The 21236-nt window shown below is 39.7% G+C and overlaps 1 protein-coding gene across 4 annotated transcripts; it reads left to right on the top strand.

Annotated features, from left to right (window-relative positions):
- Nucleotides 1-146: 146 nt before the first annotated feature.
- kdm3b (lysine (K)-specific demethylase 3B) lies at nucleotides 147-21139 on the top strand. 4 transcript variants are annotated; one of them, XM_067517729.1, is made up of 25 exons: nucleotides 149-647; nucleotides 5948-6112; nucleotides 6884-6997; nucleotides 7328-7433; nucleotides 9493-9617; nucleotides 9728-9787; nucleotides 9944-10660; nucleotides 10762-11941; nucleotides 12019-12235; nucleotides 12345-12559; nucleotides 12708-12860; nucleotides 13020-13127; nucleotides 13256-13383; nucleotides 13462-13756; nucleotides 13851-14104; nucleotides 14454-14726; nucleotides 14875-15046; nucleotides 15181-15271; nucleotides 15659-15789; nucleotides 15928-16047; nucleotides 16458-16481; nucleotides 19113-19252; nucleotides 19417-19593; nucleotides 19690-19824; nucleotides 20205-21139. In XM_067517729.1, exons 1-25 carry the CDS (start codon nucleotides 441-443, stop codon nucleotides 20283-20285), a joined length of 5388 nt encoding a protein of 1795 aa, XP_067373830.1. In that variant the 5' UTR covers nucleotides 149-440; the 3' UTR covers nucleotides 20286-21139. The 4 variants fall into 4 exon arrangements, with proteins under 4 accessions (XP_067373833.1, XP_067373830.1, XP_067373832.1 ...); XM_067517730.1 differs by having other exon boundaries at nucleotides 150-647; nucleotides 13465-13756; XM_067517731.1 differs by lacking the exon at nucleotides 16458-16481.
- The last annotated feature ends 97 nt before the right edge of the window (nucleotides 21140-21236 follow it).

The raw sequence follows: 21236 nt of genomic DNA, 5'->3' as shown, positions 1-21236 counted from the left end.
GTCTTCATGTCAGGGCTCCACCATTACACTGCGGATAACCCTGAGAAATAAAGAATCCCACAGAGCGCAGCATTACCTAGAAGCACAGGCCGGTCGGTGGGGGTCGCTGTTTCCCCGCTCCTGCTCTCGGTCTCCGCAGTGCTGCCTTGTTACGAGGAGTGCGTTTGATTGTTGCAGGGCTCAATGGCGGACAGAGCAGGATAGTCGCGTTAGCATTGAGGACAATAACATCTTGACCGTGTGAAATCCTGGCGTGTCTCATTCCGCCGCTGGGTGCCTTCGGGTGCCACGGTTGAAACGAGCTGTCTTGTGTACAAGCGTAAAATACCGAGTAGGTGGAACTCTTTTTTTTTGGGCTTGTCTTCTAGCGTTGAGTTACCATCCCAGGCGGAGAAGTTAATGGTGGCTCACTGAAGACAGCTAGCTTGCGAGGAAAAACCATGGGGGACTCTCTTGAATTGGTAGGAAAGCGTCTGATTTTGCTCCTCGACGATGGCAGGTCCGCGAATGGATCCGAACCGGAGCTGGCTGCCAGGTCTCAGGATTGGCTGCGGGGGACTGTGCGGGCAGTGAGCGTCATTGGCCTGGCCGCTCCGGAGGTTAGCGGCGGAGAGGCGACAACAACCACCACTGCTGCAGGGCTGACGGTCAGTGTTTACATACAAGTGATGCCGTGTTGCCCAGCCAATTATCCTCCAGTTAGTATATATAAAATGAGTCTTGGCTTGCTATCAAGCATGCAAACTTAGTTAACCTAACGTGGGTTTTAACCGCAAACGATGCTAACATTACGTGTATTGGCAGGTATTGGTAGTAAATGGGAACAGTAGCTAGCTAACGTTGCCAGGCACCAGACGTTGGCAGACGAAACTAAACTCGAGCCCGAGGATTTTCTGGCCTTTGCTTTGTTCGCTTTTTTTTTAGTTAGCCGTGTTAACAAACGCCATTCAGCTACAGCAGTACAAGTCGTAACTTTCCAGCAACAAATTGCAAAGCACATGTGCCTCAGAGCTAGTTAAATAATAACGGTGTTATAACAAATCGCCGGTAAGCTGGAATGAATAACAGCGTAAACGCTAGCTTGTCATTAGCGTTAACCACTGTTAGCCAACATTAGTCCAGTCAACCCACAGGCCTTACATGTTTATATGAGTGTAAACCTCGACTTTGCTGTGGGCGTCAGATTGTTAAGTGTCATCACATATGGAAAGACTAAATTAATATTCATATGCTACATTTAGTCTAATTACATGACAGATGGCTGATAAGTTGCAGGGACAATTGAGAAAGATTTGTAACAAACAGGTTGTGGTGGATAACCCACTGTGCTCAAAACAAAATGATTTGTTTACAGGGAAAAGGTAAGGTTTTCTGCAAAGTTACGTATATAACAATGATCATACTCTCTTCAGTGATGCATATTCACTAGAAAGAATATGGAGGAATTGAACTGTGCTCTAAATGCCTATGAACTGTGCTCTAAATATTATTAAGACTGCAGCACATACATTTTTTATTTATATGGGTTAGAATTCCGACTACTTTTCCGTCTTTACTGTGAACTCACAAAGTCAGGACAGTTAATGGTGTTTGATTAATCGGGATGTAGGAAAGGGGTCCAACACAAGTTGTCTCCCATGTTAGTCTGCTCAAAAAAAATGTTTCTCTATCACAAACAGAACAAGTACATTTAAAATAATTTCCATACCTTGAAATATAAATCATATGTAGTATAATTACTATGTACCTTATGCTGTGGGCCATCAGAGGTTGTTTGTAGTGGGATTTGTAGTAAATTTCAAAATTAACTTGATTCACTGACCTATGACACTAGGTGTCAAGGTTTTTGTTTAACTAATTTTTAATTGTTTTCTTTCTGCTTAGACCTTTGATAGGACACTGTTAATGTTTGGCCTATGTTGTACATTAATAAAAACAAGAATTGTTTATGTCTGAATTTACAGTGAATTTACTGTGATTCTCTGCTATGTGTTGGAAGTCATGGTCCAGGTGTGAACTGAGTGAACAGATGTAGACTCACACATGGTGGCAAAGACATTTTCTCTACACAGTGTTTAACTTAAAAAAAATTACTTTCATCTTTACCTCGAGATTTATTTATCCAATGAATACAAGAGACTGGTCAGAATTTCAGCCTCGGCCTCTTCCAGCTGTCACATGCTGCAGCTGGCTATTCTTACACCAAACACCATGTTAGTTTGAGAACACATCAGTTGGATGGTTGTTTCCAAGACATATGATTAAATAAATGCTCCTAGCGAGACAAAAATTCACTACAGGTGATATTTGCAGGTAACACCTTGGTAGTGGGATGGAGCGTCACTGTTGATCAAATGAGAACACAGACACTATGGCTTTCCAAAAATCAATTCATGCTTCAGGCAAAATAACACTTTTCTGATCTATCTCTGCATCACTCACACACACCGTTTGGGAACCAACTGACAGTTGCAACCTTTTTATTATCGTAATGTGTATTATCAAATTTCAGCACAGAGTTGTACAAAAAATATTGGTACATGCTTATTAATTGAAGAAATGAGGTATAGTGAAAGACTATCTGGATGTTTTATGTAATCAGTATCAACCAACCCTTATGCCACTCCTTTGTGGTACTACAAGTTCTTTGAATATCACCTTGGTAATTTATATACTGATCCATTTTTTCACTTACTTAACATAAGACACATAAGGCCAGATGCTATTTGCCTCCACCTGACTGAAGGCTGTTGAAAAGGTAAATGGTGGAGTCTGAAAGAACAATTTAATGACTGTCTTTATACAAATTATTTCTGGTAACAATTGCTTTTCACACATCACTAGAGCCATGGAATAGGGATTTAACATCAAGGATATTATTTGCATAAAATCCATGCTTCGAGAAATCTGTATTCAAAGAATTGACTGACATTAAGTCAAACTGAAAACAATATCTATTCATTTACACATGGTGTTATCTAGCCATTTGGATTTTTAGTGTATTTACATTTACATTTAGTCATTTAGCAGACGCCTTTATCCAAAGCGACTTACAAATGAGGTACAAGGCAGCAAAAATCTATGTCAAGGAGAAAATATCGGGCTTTGAGATGTCTTTGAGAAACAAGTGTTCAATATTTTAATGCTCTTGTTCAAGGTTATGTGCCATCCCAATAAACTGTGGTGCACATAACCCTGAACAACAATATTAAAATATTAAACACTTGTTTTTTGCAAGTTAAGGAGCCTTAATTTCTTATACATATTTACTAGTTTGAACACATTTAATTTGACTAGAAATGGCAACTAGTCTGTTTCTTACATCTTAGTCTGTTGCATGAAATAGTGAACAAAGTAATAAACCACAACTTACTAACACTAACAGGACCTGCTACGGTGTTTTTAGTAAGAGTGATAAAAGTCAATACAAATTGTTTCCAGCTATGTTGTCAAGTTTACCATGTGCAGTTCCTCATTTGAGTTTTAAATCTGGGCTAGGGATTGCTCAACCAGGTCAGTCATTTTGAATAACTGGCAACCTGTTACTTTATTCTGTTAATTTGGCCCAGAAAAGAGCGTGCAGAACTAAAATAAACCTGCATAAAGGCACGAGATTACAGAATTTGCAGCATATTCTGCAAAACCTGCAAAACCCTTAATCCCTTAACTTCTTTAATAAAGCTTTTCAGTCAACATCAGTGCATCTGTCAGTTTGACAATAAAAAAGTTAAATTGTGTTAAATGGATGTGGGGGCAATTTAAAAAAATATAAGGTCCATGAACTAAGTAATTTACAATGAACACTGCTTCAATGTCTAATTGAAGTGTCCCTGGTGTGTTCATACAGTCTTAATTTATATTAAATAATTTATTTTCATTAAACCCTTAGCAAGAAAATTTTAAATCAGACACAGATGCAGAGTGGGTCACTGTTTAGCACATTTTTTGGTTTTAAGTATAGATTCATCATTTTAAAAAAAATTAAGATATATTTAATATTAATTTCAATAATAAATCAAATTAAATATTGCAACCCAAATTCCAAAAAAGTTAGGAGGATGTGTAGAAAGTAAATAAAAACTGAATTTAATGATTTGCAAATCTCATCAACCCATATTATTCACAATAGAACATAAAGAAGATAATATCAGGCCAGTTTAACACCTGGACCCTTCTCCTGCAAAGCCATGCGATCGTGATGGATACAGTATGTGGTTGTCCTGCTGAAATATGCAAGGTCTTCCCGGAAAGAGACATGTTGTCTGGATGGGAGCAAATGTTGGTCTTAAACCGCTATGTACTTTTCAGCATTGATGGTTCCTTTCCAGATGTGTAAGCTGCCCACACCATAGGCACTAATGCACCCCCATATCATCAGAGATGCAGGCTTTTGAACTGTCCACTGATAACAAGCTGGATGGTCCCTCTCCTAGGGACACAGGTCTGCGGGACACGGCGTCCATGACTTACAGAAAGAATTTTAAGTTTTGATTCATCTGACCACAGAACAGTTTTCCATTTTGCTTTAGACTATTTTGAATGAGCTTTGGCCCAGAGAACACAGCACCGTTTCTGGATCACATATGGCTTCTTCTTTGCACAATAAAGCTTTAACTTACATTTGTGGATTGCACAGCAACTGTGTTCACAGACAGTGATTTCTGGAAGTCTTCCTGAGCCCGTGCAGTGCTGTTCAGTTTAAAATCATGCCTGTTTTTAATCCAGTGCTACCTGGGGGCCTGAAGATCACGTGCATCAAGTTTTGACCGGCATTGTCCCTTGCGCACAGACATTCCTCCTGATTCTCTGAATCTTTTGATGTTATTATAAACTGTAGATGGTGGTCTTTAAAGTCTTCACACTTATACCTTGAGTAACATTTTTCTCAAATTGCTTGCCAATTTTTAGATGCAGTTTTTTGCAGATTGGTGAACCTCTGCCCATCTTTACATTGGAGAGGCTGTGCCACTCGAAATCCTCCTTCTATAGCCACTCATGTTACTGACCTGTTGCTAATTAACTTTATTAGTTGTCAAATGCTCCTCCCTTTGTTTTTTATTTGCAGCAATTAATTCTCCAGCCTTTTGTTGCCCCTGTTTTAACTTTTTTGAGATGTGTTGCTGCCATAAAATTTAAAAAAAGCTAATATCTTCCACGAAATGATAAAGTGTTTCAACATCTGATATGTTGTTTATGTTCTTTTTCGAGTAAAATATCGGTTGTTGAGATTTGCAAATCATTGCGTTCTGTTTTTATTTATATTTTACACATCGTCCCAATTTTTATTTATTTAAGGTTGTATTTTATTTGCATTAATTCAGCAACACTGAACTGGTGTTTATGAAATATCATCTGACGTCACCTTTTTTAAGGCTGTCAGAAAATTAATAATCAACTTTTTCGTTTCAGCCAAAGTAATTATATAAATAATGATTGACAGACACTCCTGAGAAACATCCTTGTTTTTTGTAAATTGAAGTGTGCTCTCCAAGTCTTGTTTTAGCTGTACAGGGCCACTTTAAGTCCGATTTCCATCGACTGTGCAAGAAACAATTGTTTTTGTACTAGAGACACAAATATCTTACTGTAGCTGAAGATACATTCTGTCATATGGTTATAAATGGAACAACTTAAAAAGTGTAAAACAACAAGATGACATAAATGACTAGACCAATTCCACTTTTTTTAATGTACTTTATTATTTAGAAATGTTCTTGTTTAGCGGAGGGGGTTGTTTTATCCTGTCATTTCTTATTTAGTCAAGTACATTTTCTGTGTGCCTAATGAACACTAAGCTCTTGTAGAGGACTTGCTTCTTTGTCTGCATTGACACATAGTAGCTTGCCAGTACATTAGCAGTAATTCTCTTTTTTTAAATATGTTCCTAAAAGATTGTTAACTTTTCAACTGGTTAATGCCTGGGTTAATGTCTTTTTTTGAACTGCAGGTATTTGTGGAGTTTGAGAACACTTCGCAGCGTTGTTCTTGGGTGCAGGTTTATGACGAGGGAGTGAAAGCTGTGCTGGTTGAAGACTCCATTGTTTGGGCCAATCAGAGTGATGGTACTGGGACCACTGGAGCCCCAGCATCAGCCACAGCCTGGCCTGCTCTGGTGAGTGATCATTTTAATGGGAGATGTGGAAAAACAAGAACAGGCCTATCTTGAAATGATCCAGCCTTCCTATAGAAGTTGAATAGTCCTCCACACAGTTCAGTATGTTCGCAATTCAACTTAAGCTAACTGAGAGGTATGGCTATGTTCAATAACTTGCAAGCTTTAAATTACGTATTTCTTCCAAAGTTTGGACCTTGTTCATAACATATCTATTACTTAACAAAACAAATGCAGGTCCCTTTGTTCTTTTTCTGTATTGCTTGCTTATTATTGGGGGGGGGTCTTATCTACTTTCTGTTCTCGGCTCATACTCACAGACACAGAGAGCTGAATCGTTGTTATCTTTTAATTAAAAGATAAGTGCAACAAAATGTACCAGTACTGGGAATAGTATGAGCAATTTCTTAAAATCCTATTGACTAAGCACAAACCTGCAGAAATGTGACATCATTGTCAATTTCAATGCCAATACCAGTATCGGGCACTGGGTCAGATACTGTCCTTGTGCACTCGTAAAACTTCTCCGACATTGCACCCAAATCCCCATTGTAGGTAGGTGGAGGTGAAAAAATGTGCCTGTGGTTTAGAACTTGTTTCAAGATTATTAACAAAAACAAAAGTCAAGATGAATGCAAGCTCTGCTTTGCTAACCCCAAAGAAAAGACAATGCATTAATTTAATGTTTGTCTATTTGATGCTGAATGTAGTACAAATATGAATTTACAATCCTGCGTGCTCAAATAAGTTTATGGTGTTTTTTTTTCTCAGGCCTTCCGCTCTCTAGTGGACAGAGTGGGTTTAGGATCACTGGTTCCTGTGGAGTATTTTGGAAACAAGACTTTTGATTTCTTGCCGGATAACAAAACTGTCCAGAGGTTTGAGGTGTGTATATTTGTTTTCAGTGTTTGTTGTCTAACAGCCTAAACAATTTTTTTCAGAAAAATTTGGAAAATTACCAAAAGCATTTTCTGCTTTTGCTTCTGGAATGGGAATTCCTTGCTCTTTTATGCTCAATAGCAAATGTAAGATTTTCTTTTTTCGCTATTGATCATACAAAATAAAAAAAAATTTATATGATCAATTCTATACAATAATAGCAGTAATTCTTAAAATGCAACACTGGTGTTTTTTCAAGTAATAGTCTAGTTTTTGTTCCACGTTATCATACAACTACCACTATTTCATTAAAGGATGCTTTCTGTCAATGTACAGGTTGATAAAGAAATAAGACACCCTTTGCTGTTGGAGCAGCCCTCTCTGCAGACTGCCATTTCTAGCTGGCATACCGACTTTGAACTGCAGGAAATCTTTAGGAAGGGTAAGACTCCACCTTCACCTTTTAAAAGTTTTTTCCTTTGCTAGCTACCTGTCTCTATCACTGTTCATTAACAAACTTGGAATTACAGTCAATTGAAAAATCATTTGTCATTACATGCACTTAAAAAAGGGGGCCTGGTGGCTCAATGGGTAGAACATCAGGTTGGGATACAGAAGGCCCCCCCAGCCACCTAGGGCCTCCTTGGTGCCGGTCTTAAAATGGAAGGGTTGCGGCAGGAAGGGCTGTATTATTATTATTATTATTATTATTATTATTATTATTATTATTATTATTATTATATTTGTATTATTATTATTATTATTTATTATTATATTTGTATTAGCTGGATGTCCTGCTTATCAGCTAGCAGTATTAGTAATGAATATGTCGGACTTTCAATTCTAGTAGGATTTCCAAGTGTTTGGTAAAGTATACATGAATTGACAAGAATAGATAGATAGATGAAAAAGTAAAACACGGGCAAATTTAATAAAACCATAAATGCATAGCCAGTGTCTTATTCTGTTATATGTCCCTTGGCTTACACTGATATTTGTTTTTAGTTGGTTATGTTATAGTCATGCTCTTTAGACTTTTTTTTTTTTTTTTTTTACTGCAGATCTACTCTGACCGTTGCCCATTAAGACATTTGTGCCACTTGTAGCTGCGTCTTTGGTGAATTCATGCCGGTTTTGATTGCTATTAACTAGAACTTTGACCTTTCAGGAACTCTTAGGGGAAATTTCTTTACTGCCATCACTCATTGCTTCTATCTTTAATAACAATCTGGAAAAATTCAAATCACAAACTATGTTCTAATTCTTATTTCGAAGGAACATACTCCAGCTGTTGAATCTGCAAAGAACACCATTTAGTTAATTCCGTTTAATACTTGTAAAGTAAGGACCAAGGTTACAAGAAACCCTGCATGCAAATACTATAAGGTGTCTCTTTACTGCAGCTGGCAGAGGTATGCAATATGGAAATTTGTCTTAAGAGAAACATCTTGATTTGGATTAGTGTTACTGAACTTTGGAGTGCATTTTGGACAGAACAAAGGCTGTGAATGCTTAAAATCCATATTATTTTAAACAGTTTAATAAAACAAACATTCTAGTTTACATTTCCATTATTCTATAACTAAAAAATAAATGATGACCACATTTCATATTCAGAAAGTTGTAGTAGGTACCACAACAGAAATGCAGATCTGGAATATTTTAGCAAAGAGCAGACATTCTGCCAACACTGCTTAGCTTTTGGTTGACTTTCTGCCATGTGTGTTGGTACACCATCTGGTCTTATTCCCCTGTCTTCACTAGTAGACATATTACTCATTAAGAGTAATGATTTACTCTTTACCTATTTAAGAAGTCTATCAAAAGTAATTTATTTTCAATATTATTCAGTATTTAGAGCATTAAGCTACTTTATTTGTTATAGTACTCTGGAAAAAATAGCTACAGTTTATTAAAGCATTGTCTGTTTTAGTAGGTACTGCAAAGCAATTCTTATGATGAATGAATCTGTTCTGTATTGACCAATAACATTAATAGTGTGTCTGTCTCTAATTCTTTCACAAGCTCTAGTACCTTGTTGTACTCCACTGCTACTGGTTTTTCCAATGTGAACCCAAAAAGTGGTAGTTGTTCAGTTTTCAGCTGTCAACCCTGAGAAAGTTTATGAGAATGTGACCTTAAGATTAGTTTTCTTAATTGCATATTGTTTCTCCTCATTGCACTTTTTGGATTTTCCACACAACCATCTTTGCTTCTTCAACTGAAATTAAAACGAAATATTGACAAACTTCCATTTGGTAAAAAAGTATTGCTTTATAATTCTCCAAACCAGCTTTTTGGCTAGTAGCCACATGAACCTGCCCAGATGCACACATCAAAAGAAAGCCCACCTAGAACAAAAATCATATGTTGTTGGTGTTCACATAATGAAGTAATGAATACTTGGATTGGTAATTGTAATATGACTGCTTAAGAAAGCCTACATTTCTTTAAATCTGCCTTTGTATAACTTGCTTATTTGTCATTGTTCCTGACCTCAGGTTCTTACACTATACAAGGAAGAAGGGTTCGTGTTTACCAGCCTGAGTTTGAGGAGTGCTGGGCCTCAGGAATGGTCTCCCAGCATGACCCTATCTCACATATTATGGAAATTACCTTGGATAAGGTTAATAATGTTTTTAAACAGTTTTAACACTAAATGTATTATGCTCATGGTTTGAAAGAATGCCCCTCCACTACTAACCTCCAACCCCTAACTACCTTTTTTTACCACAGGTAGAGGAAAATCAGGTGGTAGATCCTCGTGTGATACATGTCATGTTGGCAGAGGAGGAGGTAGGTCATCATAACGTATACTCTTGATTTTAGTTGTGTTACGCTGTATATTTTGTTTAGGTGTTAAAATATTTTTAACTTTAAATTTTTAGAATTAAATAATCAGTAAATTGTGTATTAATAGAAATGCTACCTAACATTTTTCACCCTTTGTAGCTTGGAAAAAAGCTAGGGCGACGAAGGAATGACAGTGAAACAGTGAAGGGTGATAGTGGGCGTCGCCGTAGGACTGCCTCAGAAGGTGAGGGTGACTTGAACTTGAAACGCTTTAAAGGAGCAGGAGACGTGGAAGCTGATGTGCAAAACTGTGGCGACTCCAACAAAAACTCAGTGGAAGGAATGGGGACCTGGGGAGGCGACAGTGGTGAAAGAGTCAGCAGCACAACCAAAAACGGAAACTCTTCAGAAGGAACTTTTCCTCAGGGCAGAGTGTCGTCCCCCAACACCAATTCTTCACTCCAAACTGAGCAATTGCATGCTAATCCTCCTCGTTATCCTGCCCACGTCAAAGAAAATGGTCGCTCACTCCCCATGCAAGGTGCAGCAGACTCCACCACTACCACCACCCTTACTCACACACCTACCCCTCCTCCCCTCAAACTTAAACCGGCCCCCACTCCTTTTTCCACCACACCTTTTCCCTCACTAGGCCAGATGCCGAGCCTGGTCCCAGGTGCTCCAGCCCCCAAGGCCTCCCCATCCCCCCAGCCAGATAGAGAGGAAGCCTCCCAGTCAGCCTATTCCAAAACAGCTGCTCTTGTTTCCCCGGGGCCTGTCACCATCACTTGGTCACATGAAAGTGGCCCTAGTGTGGCACTTTCTGCTTCTGTGGGTTCTAGCTCTAAAACCTCCAGCTGGGGAATCCAGACTGAGGTAAGGTGGTATGATCAATACCATTATATGCTTTTGCAAGTCATTAAAGTGTTTTTTACTCTTATTAATATACTTTTTACAAGATTTTTCTTGCTCCTCAGGTCTCTAAAACTGCATCGGGTTTTCGTTTGCCCCAGGCTGCACCCACTGCTCCTTTATTTGGAGATGCTACCTCTCAGACCAATGGAGGTCCTGCCACTACCACAACCTCCCAGGATACTACAAGGCCTTTTGGTTTTGGTGGAGCAAAGAATGAAATTCAATCCCAGCAAGACCAAAACTTGTTTTTTCAGTGCATGAATCAGAATTCTGGCTCCAGCCGAAGCCTACCTGCTGGTCAGGCCCAACCCAAGGACACCAATTACTTCACCGCAGTGTCTGAGAGCCTGAGTAAAGATCCCCCATGCCTTTTCAAGCCTGCAAACTCAAGTGAAGTGCTAAAAAAGTCCGAGCAGCCAAAAGTGCCTGAGACACATCCAACGGGAAATGGTGTACTCAACAAGTTGTCATCGACCTTCCAAGGCATGGCTGGCTCTGCAGGAGGAAGAGGCTCTGGACTGACTGTAGGTGGTCTGTCTGCAGTCCCTGAGGCCCAAAGTACTTGTAAAAAGAACAGTAATAATGGAACTTCTCCAGGTGGCTTAGGAATGCAAACTGGTTTTAATACTTCAGATAGCCACCAGAACCTTTTTCTGCAAGCTTCCAAAGAGCCTACTAATCCATTTCTGGCATATGGGGACAAAACCTCCCACATGCCCTTTGCTGGGCTCAGTGGGGCTGAACAACAAACTGCTGGGGACAGCAAGCCAAATCTGTTCACCATGGCAGAGCCACCTAAGGGGATTCTGTCTTCCCCTTTCCCCGTGCTTTCAGCAGGTCCTTCACCCAGCTCTTCCTCTTCTCCAGCATCGGCCTCATCTCAGAGGTCACAGAGTGAAGATACTGGGAAGGAGGAGCAAGAGGTTGGGGAGATGCCTACATCCACCTCAGGCTACTCCTTGTTTGGGAGCACTGGTGCCGCTGGAATGCAGGAGGTATCTGTATCATTTGACCAGAGCCAGTCTCAGAAGTTTACTCTGGAGGAAAGAAGCCAGTCATCCAAACGTGACTCTGAATCCAGCAGCAACAGTGACCTGTCAGACCTAAGTGACAATGAGGAGGGCCCAGAGAAAGGCCAAGTCCCAGAAAGGCCACCGCACACTGCCAAGGATGGAGCCATGCTGCAGAAAACTAAAGTCCAAGGGGCTGCTAAGAGCCGTCCCCGTAACAAGCCTTTCAAAGGTAAGTCCTCTTCATTTGTGAAAACTTTATAATCATCTGTGGTAGTAAACAGAATTGACTCTAAATTGTCTTCTCAGTGGGCCAGTCTGTGTTAAAAGATCAGAGCAAGGTTCGTCGTCTGAAGCAGTCTGGTGAGTCCTTTCTCCAGGATGGCTCCTGCATCAATGTGGCCCCTCACTTGCACAAGTGCCGTGAGTGCCGTTTGGAGCGCTACCGTAAATATCGAAATACAGATGAGGACAGTGATGATGAAGATGACCCAAATGTGGCCTGTCGTTTTTTCCACTTCAGAAGGTATGAAGCAACAATTTGTTGGATTCTGTGTTTGAGGGTCATTTAGGGGAGTTGTCAGCATAGAAAAAACAGTCATTGTTATTGAACTAAGCTGTGTTCCTGCAACTAGGTTGGCTTTCACTCGTAAAGGTGTACTACGTGTGGAGGGCTTCCTGAGTCCTCAGCAGAGTGATTCCATGGCTATGAGTCTGTGGCTACCTGCACCAGCTGTCCAAGAGGGGCTTGACCTCGATACATCAAAGTACATCCTGGCCAATGTGGGAGACCAGTTCTGCCAGTTGGTCATGTCCGAGAAGGAGGCCATGATGATGGTGGAACCTCATCGTGAGTAAAAAGACATCTAACCCATCTCACCTGAGCTCATGTTTTCTTCAAATGTAGTGTTTTGTTTTGTCTTGTGCTTTGACTTGCGTTTTGTCTCAATACGGCCTGTTATAACTTTTGACTCTTGTTTCTTTGCCTTGCCCTTCAGAGAAAGTGGCCTGGAAACGTGCTGTCCGAGGCGTCAGAGAAATGTGTGATGTGTGTGAGACCACCCTGTTCAACATCCATTGGGTGTGTCGCAAGTGTGGTTTTGGAGTTTGTCTGGACTGCTATCGGCTCCGCAGGAACAGGCCAAGGGAGGGTGGGTCAATACATGTCAACAACTGTTAACTACTGTTTTGTTCCTTTTTTAACCTAACCTATTTTTTAATCATAATAACAGTTACAATAGTAATATGTAATTGATACTTTTAATCAGTTGAGTATGTTGGAAACAAATGGACTATGATTTTTCATTTAGATGTAGACGAAGCTCCAGAGGATGAGGTGTTCTCTTGGTTAAAGTGTGCCAAAGGTCAGCCTCATGAGCCTCAGAACCTAATGCCTACACAGATTATACCTGGCACAGGTAACATGTACATTATTATTGAATCTTAAATCCATACCTCACTAGTATTTGGTATCATCTCTTTCTATTATATTTGTAACTCTTTATGTTATTTTTGTTATGATTTATTCATTGCTTTTCTCCATTAGCTCTGTACAACATAGGGGACATGGTGCACTCAGCCAGAGGCAAATGGGGTATTAAGGCCAATTGTCCCTGTGCCAGTCGACACACCAAACCTCTAGTACGTCCTAGTGCTCCAAATGGAATTTCACAGGTACAGATTTTTTTTTCTCTTTAGTCTGCAATTTTTGCATGTTTTAACTTGAAGACTCTAATATCTTGTTTGTATCAGCAGTCTACAACAACCAGTGGTGGTGGACCTGTGGCTGTAGCTTCTAGTATTGGTTCTGCTCCAAAATCAGAGGGAGAAACTCCAGCAATCAAAACAGAAACCACACAAACTGCTATGCCAGCAGATAGTGGAGGTGGGGAAAATTTCGGCAGCACTAGTAACTCCACCAGTGGTACATCCTCCCCTTGTAACCTCACCTCTGCCAAGGAGTCGCGCTCATCAGGAGAGGGCAACAGCTCTGCTCTGCACTGGCTGGCAGACTTGGCTACACAAAAAGTCAAGGATGACACTAAGGGTACGTAGAAAGAAATTGTAAAAATGTATATTGAGGGGATAAAAATTAAAATCAATATTAAAGTTGAAATGACCATACCATGTTCTTCATCCAGAATCCGGTTCGCTTCGCTCAATGATGAGTCGAGACAGCCGGCCTCCCTTTGGCCTGGACTCACTCAGTGCCCTTTCAAAGCCTTCTGCTTCCAGCCCTAAGCTATTTAACAGTCTATTACTGGGCTCTAACATGGGCCAGTCCAAACCTGAAGGATCCAGTCTCCGGGATCTGCTCAATTCTGGACCTGGCAAACTTCCCCAGGGCCCTGGAGAGAGTGGGGTACCATTCCCCTCCGTCTTTACCTCAGCAGGCGTATGTCTAAAACATTATTATTACTCCATGTACTTTTATGTTCGAAGTGCACGCATGTATGTCTATCAGTTTCTGAGCAAAGGGCATATTAGATTACACTTTGTATATTGTTTCTATTAAAATATAAAAAGTGTCTTATGATGGAGCTCGCCTAATTACAGTTGCGTGCATTAATGTTCTGTCCTACTTTATTTTAATTTTAAATAATGGACAAAATAATGCAGTGAAATCAAAAAGAACAATGATTTTGCTGAAGTGGAAACCAGAAAAATATGCATTTAGTTAAAATATTAATGTGCAACATCAGGAACATAACTGGATAATCCAGAATTTCTCTTTTGTTTGTCAGAGTGATAAGCTGAAGAGCAGTCTCCCAAACTTCCTGGATCACATAATTGCCTCAGTTGTGGAGACCAAAAAGGCAGAAGGCAGGCGCACTGGGGCTACTGAAGGTGGCGAGCTTGGTGTGTTGGGCAGCCGCAAAGATGGTGTAATGGGCCTTAGTGTCTTGGAACCACATACCTCTCACTCCTGGCTTTGTGACGGACGACTTCTCTGCCTACAGGATCCTAGCAACAGAAACAACTGGAAGATCTTCAGAGAGTGCTGGAAGCAGGGACAAGTAAGGACCAAAATTAGTTTAACTCAGTTTTACACAGAAACATGATAAAATATAGCAGAAACCAGATTACTGTTGGAGAAAGTGTTGCAGCTTTACTGCATTCTCTTCTGTTTTGTCATCTGCTTAATCTCTTCTCATTTCTGTCTAGCCTGTGTTGGTGTCAGGGATACACAAACGTCTGAAATCTAATTTGTGGCAGCCCGAAGCCTTCAGTGAAGAGTTTGGTGACCAGGATGTAGACCTGGTCAACTGTAGAAACTGTGCTATTATCTCTGATGTGAAGGTGCGAGACTTCTGGGACGGCTTCCAAGTCATCTCCAGTGAGTGCCCAAACTATTTATCTTAAACTGTTCTTATTGTTTAGCTTGATGTTTCCCCCAACTATCAATCCGCTGTTTCTCTCTGATGTCAGTGAAATAATATCTGTTTTTTGGGGGGATGGGGGTGAATACAGAACGACTGCAAGATGGCGATGGTAATCCCATGGTGTTGAAATTAAAGGATTGGCCTCCAGGTGAAGACTTCAGGGACATGATGCCCACACGGTAAGAAACCCAGAAATAATTTTACTCGTGTCTCATGCATTGGCTCACCAAACAAGCTATCTGCCTTGGCTTATAGGATGTTATTTACAAACATGCAATACACTAATTGTATAAAATGTGTCTCAATGGATTAGGTATACACACAAATCCTCATACCACATATATGTAGACATAACTTACAAACTAAAATGAAGTTCACTTTTTAAAACCACATTAATACATTTTAAATGGCACATAAAAATGTTTGTTGTTAGATTTTTCTTACAGAACACAGTGTTAGTTTGTCCTTTGTAGAGTTTGTTATCAATTGTAGCTAATTATTTGTAGGGTTAAAAAAACTCTAATGTGTAAAGTCACTAACTGATTATATATCTTATATTTCCCCAGGTTTGATGATCTAATGGAAAACCTCCCCCTGCCCGAGTATACAAAAAGAGATGGTCGTCTAAACCTCGCCGCTCGTCTGCCAAACTTTTTTGTACGGCCTGACCTTGGGCCCAAGATGTACAATGCCTATGGTGAGAAATATGGGCTGAATTGAATGAATTTTTAATTCTCTCTCCACCAAGTTAATGTCTTTTTTGCTTGCCTACCACTTTATACTTATTTATCTTCATCATCTTGATGTTGTTTCTCAATGTTTTTATGTCCATTAGGCTTAATCTCGACCGAAGACAGGAAGGTGGGAACTACTAACCTTCATCTAGATGTGTCTGATGCTGTCAATGTCATGGTGTATGTTGGGATCCCTTCTGGAGATAATAACCACAAGCAAGGTCAGTGGACTTAAACACACATTCCCATTCCCATTCTCATTCTCATTCTCACTCTCTCTCTCTCTCTCTCTCTCTCTCTCTCTCTCTCTCTCTCACTTATTAAGAACACCTGACACACTGCTTACAGTACCCACAAATAACACCATATTTTTATTGTGTGAAAATAATTGCTATACAGTTGCCATACTATATGCAAATTATTAACCTTTACCCCATACCAAATACATAGCTGTGTATAATATAATTAGGACATAAATACCTAGTTTCTAGCTGTGTCCCATTTATCATGCTTACAGTGTTTTAGTTGCCTCAAGCTTGATTAAACTTAGAATGGACCCTGATAAGACCCAGAAAAGACCCTCGATTGGGTCTAATTTTTTTTACATTGTGGCAAAATTTCTCGTTCACAGAGGCAGATATCTCTGGACGCAAAGGTCTGTAGACTTTCGATTGTATCACTTCAGTAGCATGTCCTTTTTCTAACTAACTCCCCGTCTTCACCCCCCTCACCCCATACATGTGTTATTATTTGTACAGTGGGGGCTAGAGCACTGGAACCAGACTGGAAAGTGTTATTTGTATGTACATGAAGCATGCTTTTTATGCTTCTCTACATTTCTATGCAAATAGAAACTTTATTAACACCTTCAGTGAATAAGGGATGGCATTGGCGTCTCTGTGGTCACCTTTGAACAACCACATTGTTTTCTTATGTGTCGATTTGTAGGAGGTTTGAGGAAAAATTGGAAACATTTAGGTTTCAGTCAGTGTGGCAACATGCATTACATAGTTACTGCCTAGGTGTTTATTTATTTTCTTTCAGTTCTTGCTAGATGGTTGAGCTGTGCTCTGGTCCTCACACTGTGGGAGAAAAGTAAGAATGAAGGGCATGTAGAACTGGATCCCTATTTCCTTACAGGCTTTCTCTTACACATTGCAGTGATGCACACACGCACAACAACACACAAAACAGTATGACTGTGGGCATACTTTCCCTACACACCAGTTGCTCTTCTTCTTCTTAGCCAGGGGGGTTTCCACACACATCATGAACTGCTTCTTGTGGAAAACAAAACCCTTCCCATACAAATTGTAGCTGGCCTGGTGAGCGACCTTAAGGTTATTAAGCTTATTAGTTGGGGGTTGGCTCATTGATCAGAGTGCACCTCCCTCCAAATGCATAACAACCTGTATGTGGCTGTATTAGGTCCACGGCAAAAATGGAAACACACAGATTGCCGTAAATAGTGTGCACTAGGTTGGAACAATACGCAATGATTTTGGGGTCATGGTTTTTTGTTTGGCTTTCTGGTAAACCAGAAGGAAGTGCATTTTTGGCTTAACATGTATTTGGCAAAACTGTTACCAACTGTTTCTTAAAGTTATAGGAGAAGAATATAAGGAAGTTAAACACTTGTATTCTTTTGCTTAAAATACTTGTTCTAATTAGAGCTAACAAAAAATATTTTTGTATTTATATAAATATGGCTACATTATAGTTTCAGCCCATCAACATATAGTGCAGCATGAATCAAATGCACTATGTAACATTGCAGTTTCAAAAACACAATGCTCCATTTTCTTTTTCGTTTTTTGTTGTTTATCTAACTGTGTTGCTTTTGTGTCAGCAATCTAGAGCTACATGTATTTTCCTATAAACACCCCCTTACTTACTGGTTACTAGTAACTTACTAATACTAGGATGTCAGAATCAGTGTGGGAGGCTGTTTAAATGCTGTAGGGAGAAGGTGTTGCTCTTTCCTACCTGATTGCCTCCTCCCTGAGCTGTGAATGGATAAATTGGGGTGATGTCTTCTTAAATGGTTCATCATATTGGCTACTAGCATAAGCCACACATGTTGCACAGTGCCTGCACACAGTTTTACCCACCATATTCTCCACGGTCATAGGTAACACTAATTCCATAGTGCTCTCACCGAGCAGACAGGCTTTCAATTTTTAGGCTGACTGCTGCACTCAGCCCTTCATCCATGTCAGCTTCACTAGGTTACTGGTGCTATGCAGAAGGCCTTCCCCCCAAACTATTTCACTATTTCAAATGGACTAAATCAACATGTGGCAAATGGGTTTGATTTATTTTTTTGTGTGTTAAACTTGAACTGACCCCCTTTAGTCCTCACAGTCCTCCTTGTGCATAGTTATATGCAGGAAGCATGTTTGAACATTAATTTGTGATTGACCAGATAATAATGATCAGCCTCTGGTACCTTTGGTACCACATGTATCTGTTTGGTTCCACTTACATTCCAAATAATTAATTGATCATTACTAAAATGAGCGGTCAGTGTACTTTGGGGCAGTAATGTTACAGTAGCTTTTCTGTACAATTAATCATATGAATGTTTTGTTGTGTCCGTAAATGTGATTGTGTAGCCTGTAATTTGTCCTTTACTCTAGTCCAGTGATTCTCAACTGGTCCAGCCACACGATCCTTATTGCTCTGCTATTACAACCCCAACATCATTCAATTTTGAAGAAAGTGATTTCTTAACACTAATACATTGATCTTCAATGACTTTACGCAGTTAACCTTTGTCCCACAATGGCCTGTTTTTACAATGTCATTTAAAAAGTCACATGGGGTTGCTTCGTAGGATGGATTTCTTGACAGCCATATGATACAGCTGACAAACTTTGTTGACTTTGTTGTAAATACAGTATTTTAGCTCTGGAAAAAAAGGATATGTGTCAATAAATAAAAAAAATCTGCAGTCCACTTATAATGGACCTGCCACCTAATACAGGATAACGAGCCACCAGTTGAGAACTACAGCTCTTTGCAATTTTTGTCAAACAGTTTGATGGATGTAAATTTATTTGTTAAAGAAAGGGAAGCTGCTAAACACAGAGCTCGAGTTGATTTCCAGGAATTAAAAAACTTTGTCAGTGATCAAAATTGAACATAGAAGACTGGTTTTAAATAATGTGGAAACATCAGCCTCTAAATGGAGAAACTCTGTAAACTGTCATTTTAATAGAGGCACTGCTGATGACCCTTTGGTGCCCTGCATGTGTGTGTGTTATTGTTTTTGTTTGTCCTCCAGAGGTCCTAACCACCATTGAGGAGGGTGATGTGGATGATATGACAAAGCGCAGGATTTATGAAGGAAATGAGATACCTGGAGCTCTCTGGCACATTTATGCTGCCAAGGATGCAGAGAAGATCAGAGAACTGCTACGCAAGGTCAGCAGCAAGTAGATTGCTGTGTCCAGTAGGATCTGATCTGTTATGCGTTATTGTCTTCTTGACATGCAGACCCGAGGTCCTTTTATAAATACAGCAATTAATAAAATAAAAGTTGTGATGACAGCAGATAGTCATTATGCCATTGTTTGTCTGTCTGTCAGGTGGGAGAAGAGCAGGGTCAAGAAAACCCTCCCGACCATGACCCTATTCACGACCAGAGCTGGTACCTAGATCAAATGCTCCGGCGCAGACTCTCTGAAGAATATGGCGTCCAGGGGTGGGCCATTGTCCAGTTCTTAGGAGATGCTGTATTTATCCCTGCTGGAGCTCCACATCAGGTCAAACTCAGAAACGTTGTTTATAATTATCCCGATTCAAATTTCATGTGTCTTATTTTTTTCTTCCCATGACCATATTTGTTCTTCCGTAACCAGGTCCACAACCTGTACAGCTGTATCAAGGTGGCCGAGGACTTTGTGTCTCCTGAGCATGTGAGGCACTGTTTCAGACTAACCCAGGAGTTCAGACATTTGTCCACAACTCATACAAACCATGAAGACAAGCTACAGGTCTGTGTTCTGTAAACTGCAGATTGAGAGTAATATTTCTTCATATTGTCAGTCATTAGGTTTGCAAACTTGACTCAAATGCTTACTCAGGACCATGGACCCTGTTTTTTATTGTTTTGCCAATTTCGGTTTACTAAAAAGAAATTTGTACAGCTGCTTCTGTTTAAACAAGGTATAACAGGTTTTGTAGCAAAAAGTAATTTTATTGAAAATCATATTATTCATAAAAGTAACATTATTTTGCTATTGTACTAAATAGAGCTATCGTATTTGCAGACCTGGAAAATGCAAACCCTTAACTGTAAGCATTTAGGCATTGTTATGTACTATTTATAAGGTTTTCATTGTTTTTAACAGACTTCTCCTGTCATTTTCCTCAGGTGAAGAACATCATCTATCACGCAGTGAAGGACGCAGTTGGAACACTGAAGGCCCATGAACCTAAACTAACCCGCCCTTAGTTCCCCTCACTTCATGCTGTCCCAAAACAACAAGCCTCTGAAGACCACTCCATTATGTTCACATACAGTACACATTTCATACTACACAAATGTACAAGCTGCACAGCACAACTGCAGTGTAGGTTTTTTGGGGCAGTGAAATTTGTTAGAGGAAAAAACATTGATTGGTGAAGAGGGAGGGGCTAGTCAGCACTTCAGTGAAGGAAGTCCTTCATTGCTGTTACACAGTATGCTCAGACTTGTCTAGTTGTTTTCCAATTTTTTGATTAACTCTGTATTTAAGGTCAGTGTATTTGTTCTGTTTCATTGTATATGTAAGATTAAGGGAGGTAAAAGCTGACGTGCCTTTAAAGCAGAGATTCAGCTACATGTAAGCGACTGACTAAATGTGAGTACTGGGCTAACTATTTTGATGACGTCAACATTATTTTCCTTCAATAGAAGAGAAGTTAACCTGTCTTTGTAGATTTTCTTTTTGTTGTTGGAGTTTTTTAACAGCTTTTTGCTTCTGTCCTCTGTGGCTGAAATGAATTGGTGAAACAGCCTGTAAAGGGAAGCAGACCAAAGTTTTGTATTTTTAGTTTTCTTATTTCACTTTTAGAGTAAGAAATAATTTCTTTTTATACACCACAAGATAAAGTTCTGGAGGACTTCAGATAAGAAAGTTTCTTTTTTCTTTTTTTTTTTTTTAGTCATAGGTTGGTCACCTATCTTTGTCCCATGGGTTGAATGAAGACATCCAACATTGAACACAATTGCAGCTGAACAGAACTACTGGCCATTAACATTGTATCAATATATATATTGATCTTAGCAGTCTGTTTGATTTTTCAGAATAAAGTTTGCAAAAACAACCTTTCGTATACTGCTTATTTCGACCCTGGATATTTCGGCATGCAAATAGAGTGTAGACATAGAAAATAATGAAAATGACTGGGTTGCCAAAAACAA

The sequence above is a fragment of the Channa argus genome, chromosome 10 (genome assembly GCF_033026475.1).
Source record: "Channa argus isolate prfri chromosome 10, Channa argus male v1.0, whole genome shotgun sequence".
In the NCBI taxonomy this organism is placed as follows: domain Eukaryota; kingdom Metazoa; phylum Chordata; class Actinopteri; order Anabantiformes; family Channidae; genus Channa; species Channa argus.
This window is presented reverse-complemented; position numbering and strand designations above follow the sequence as displayed.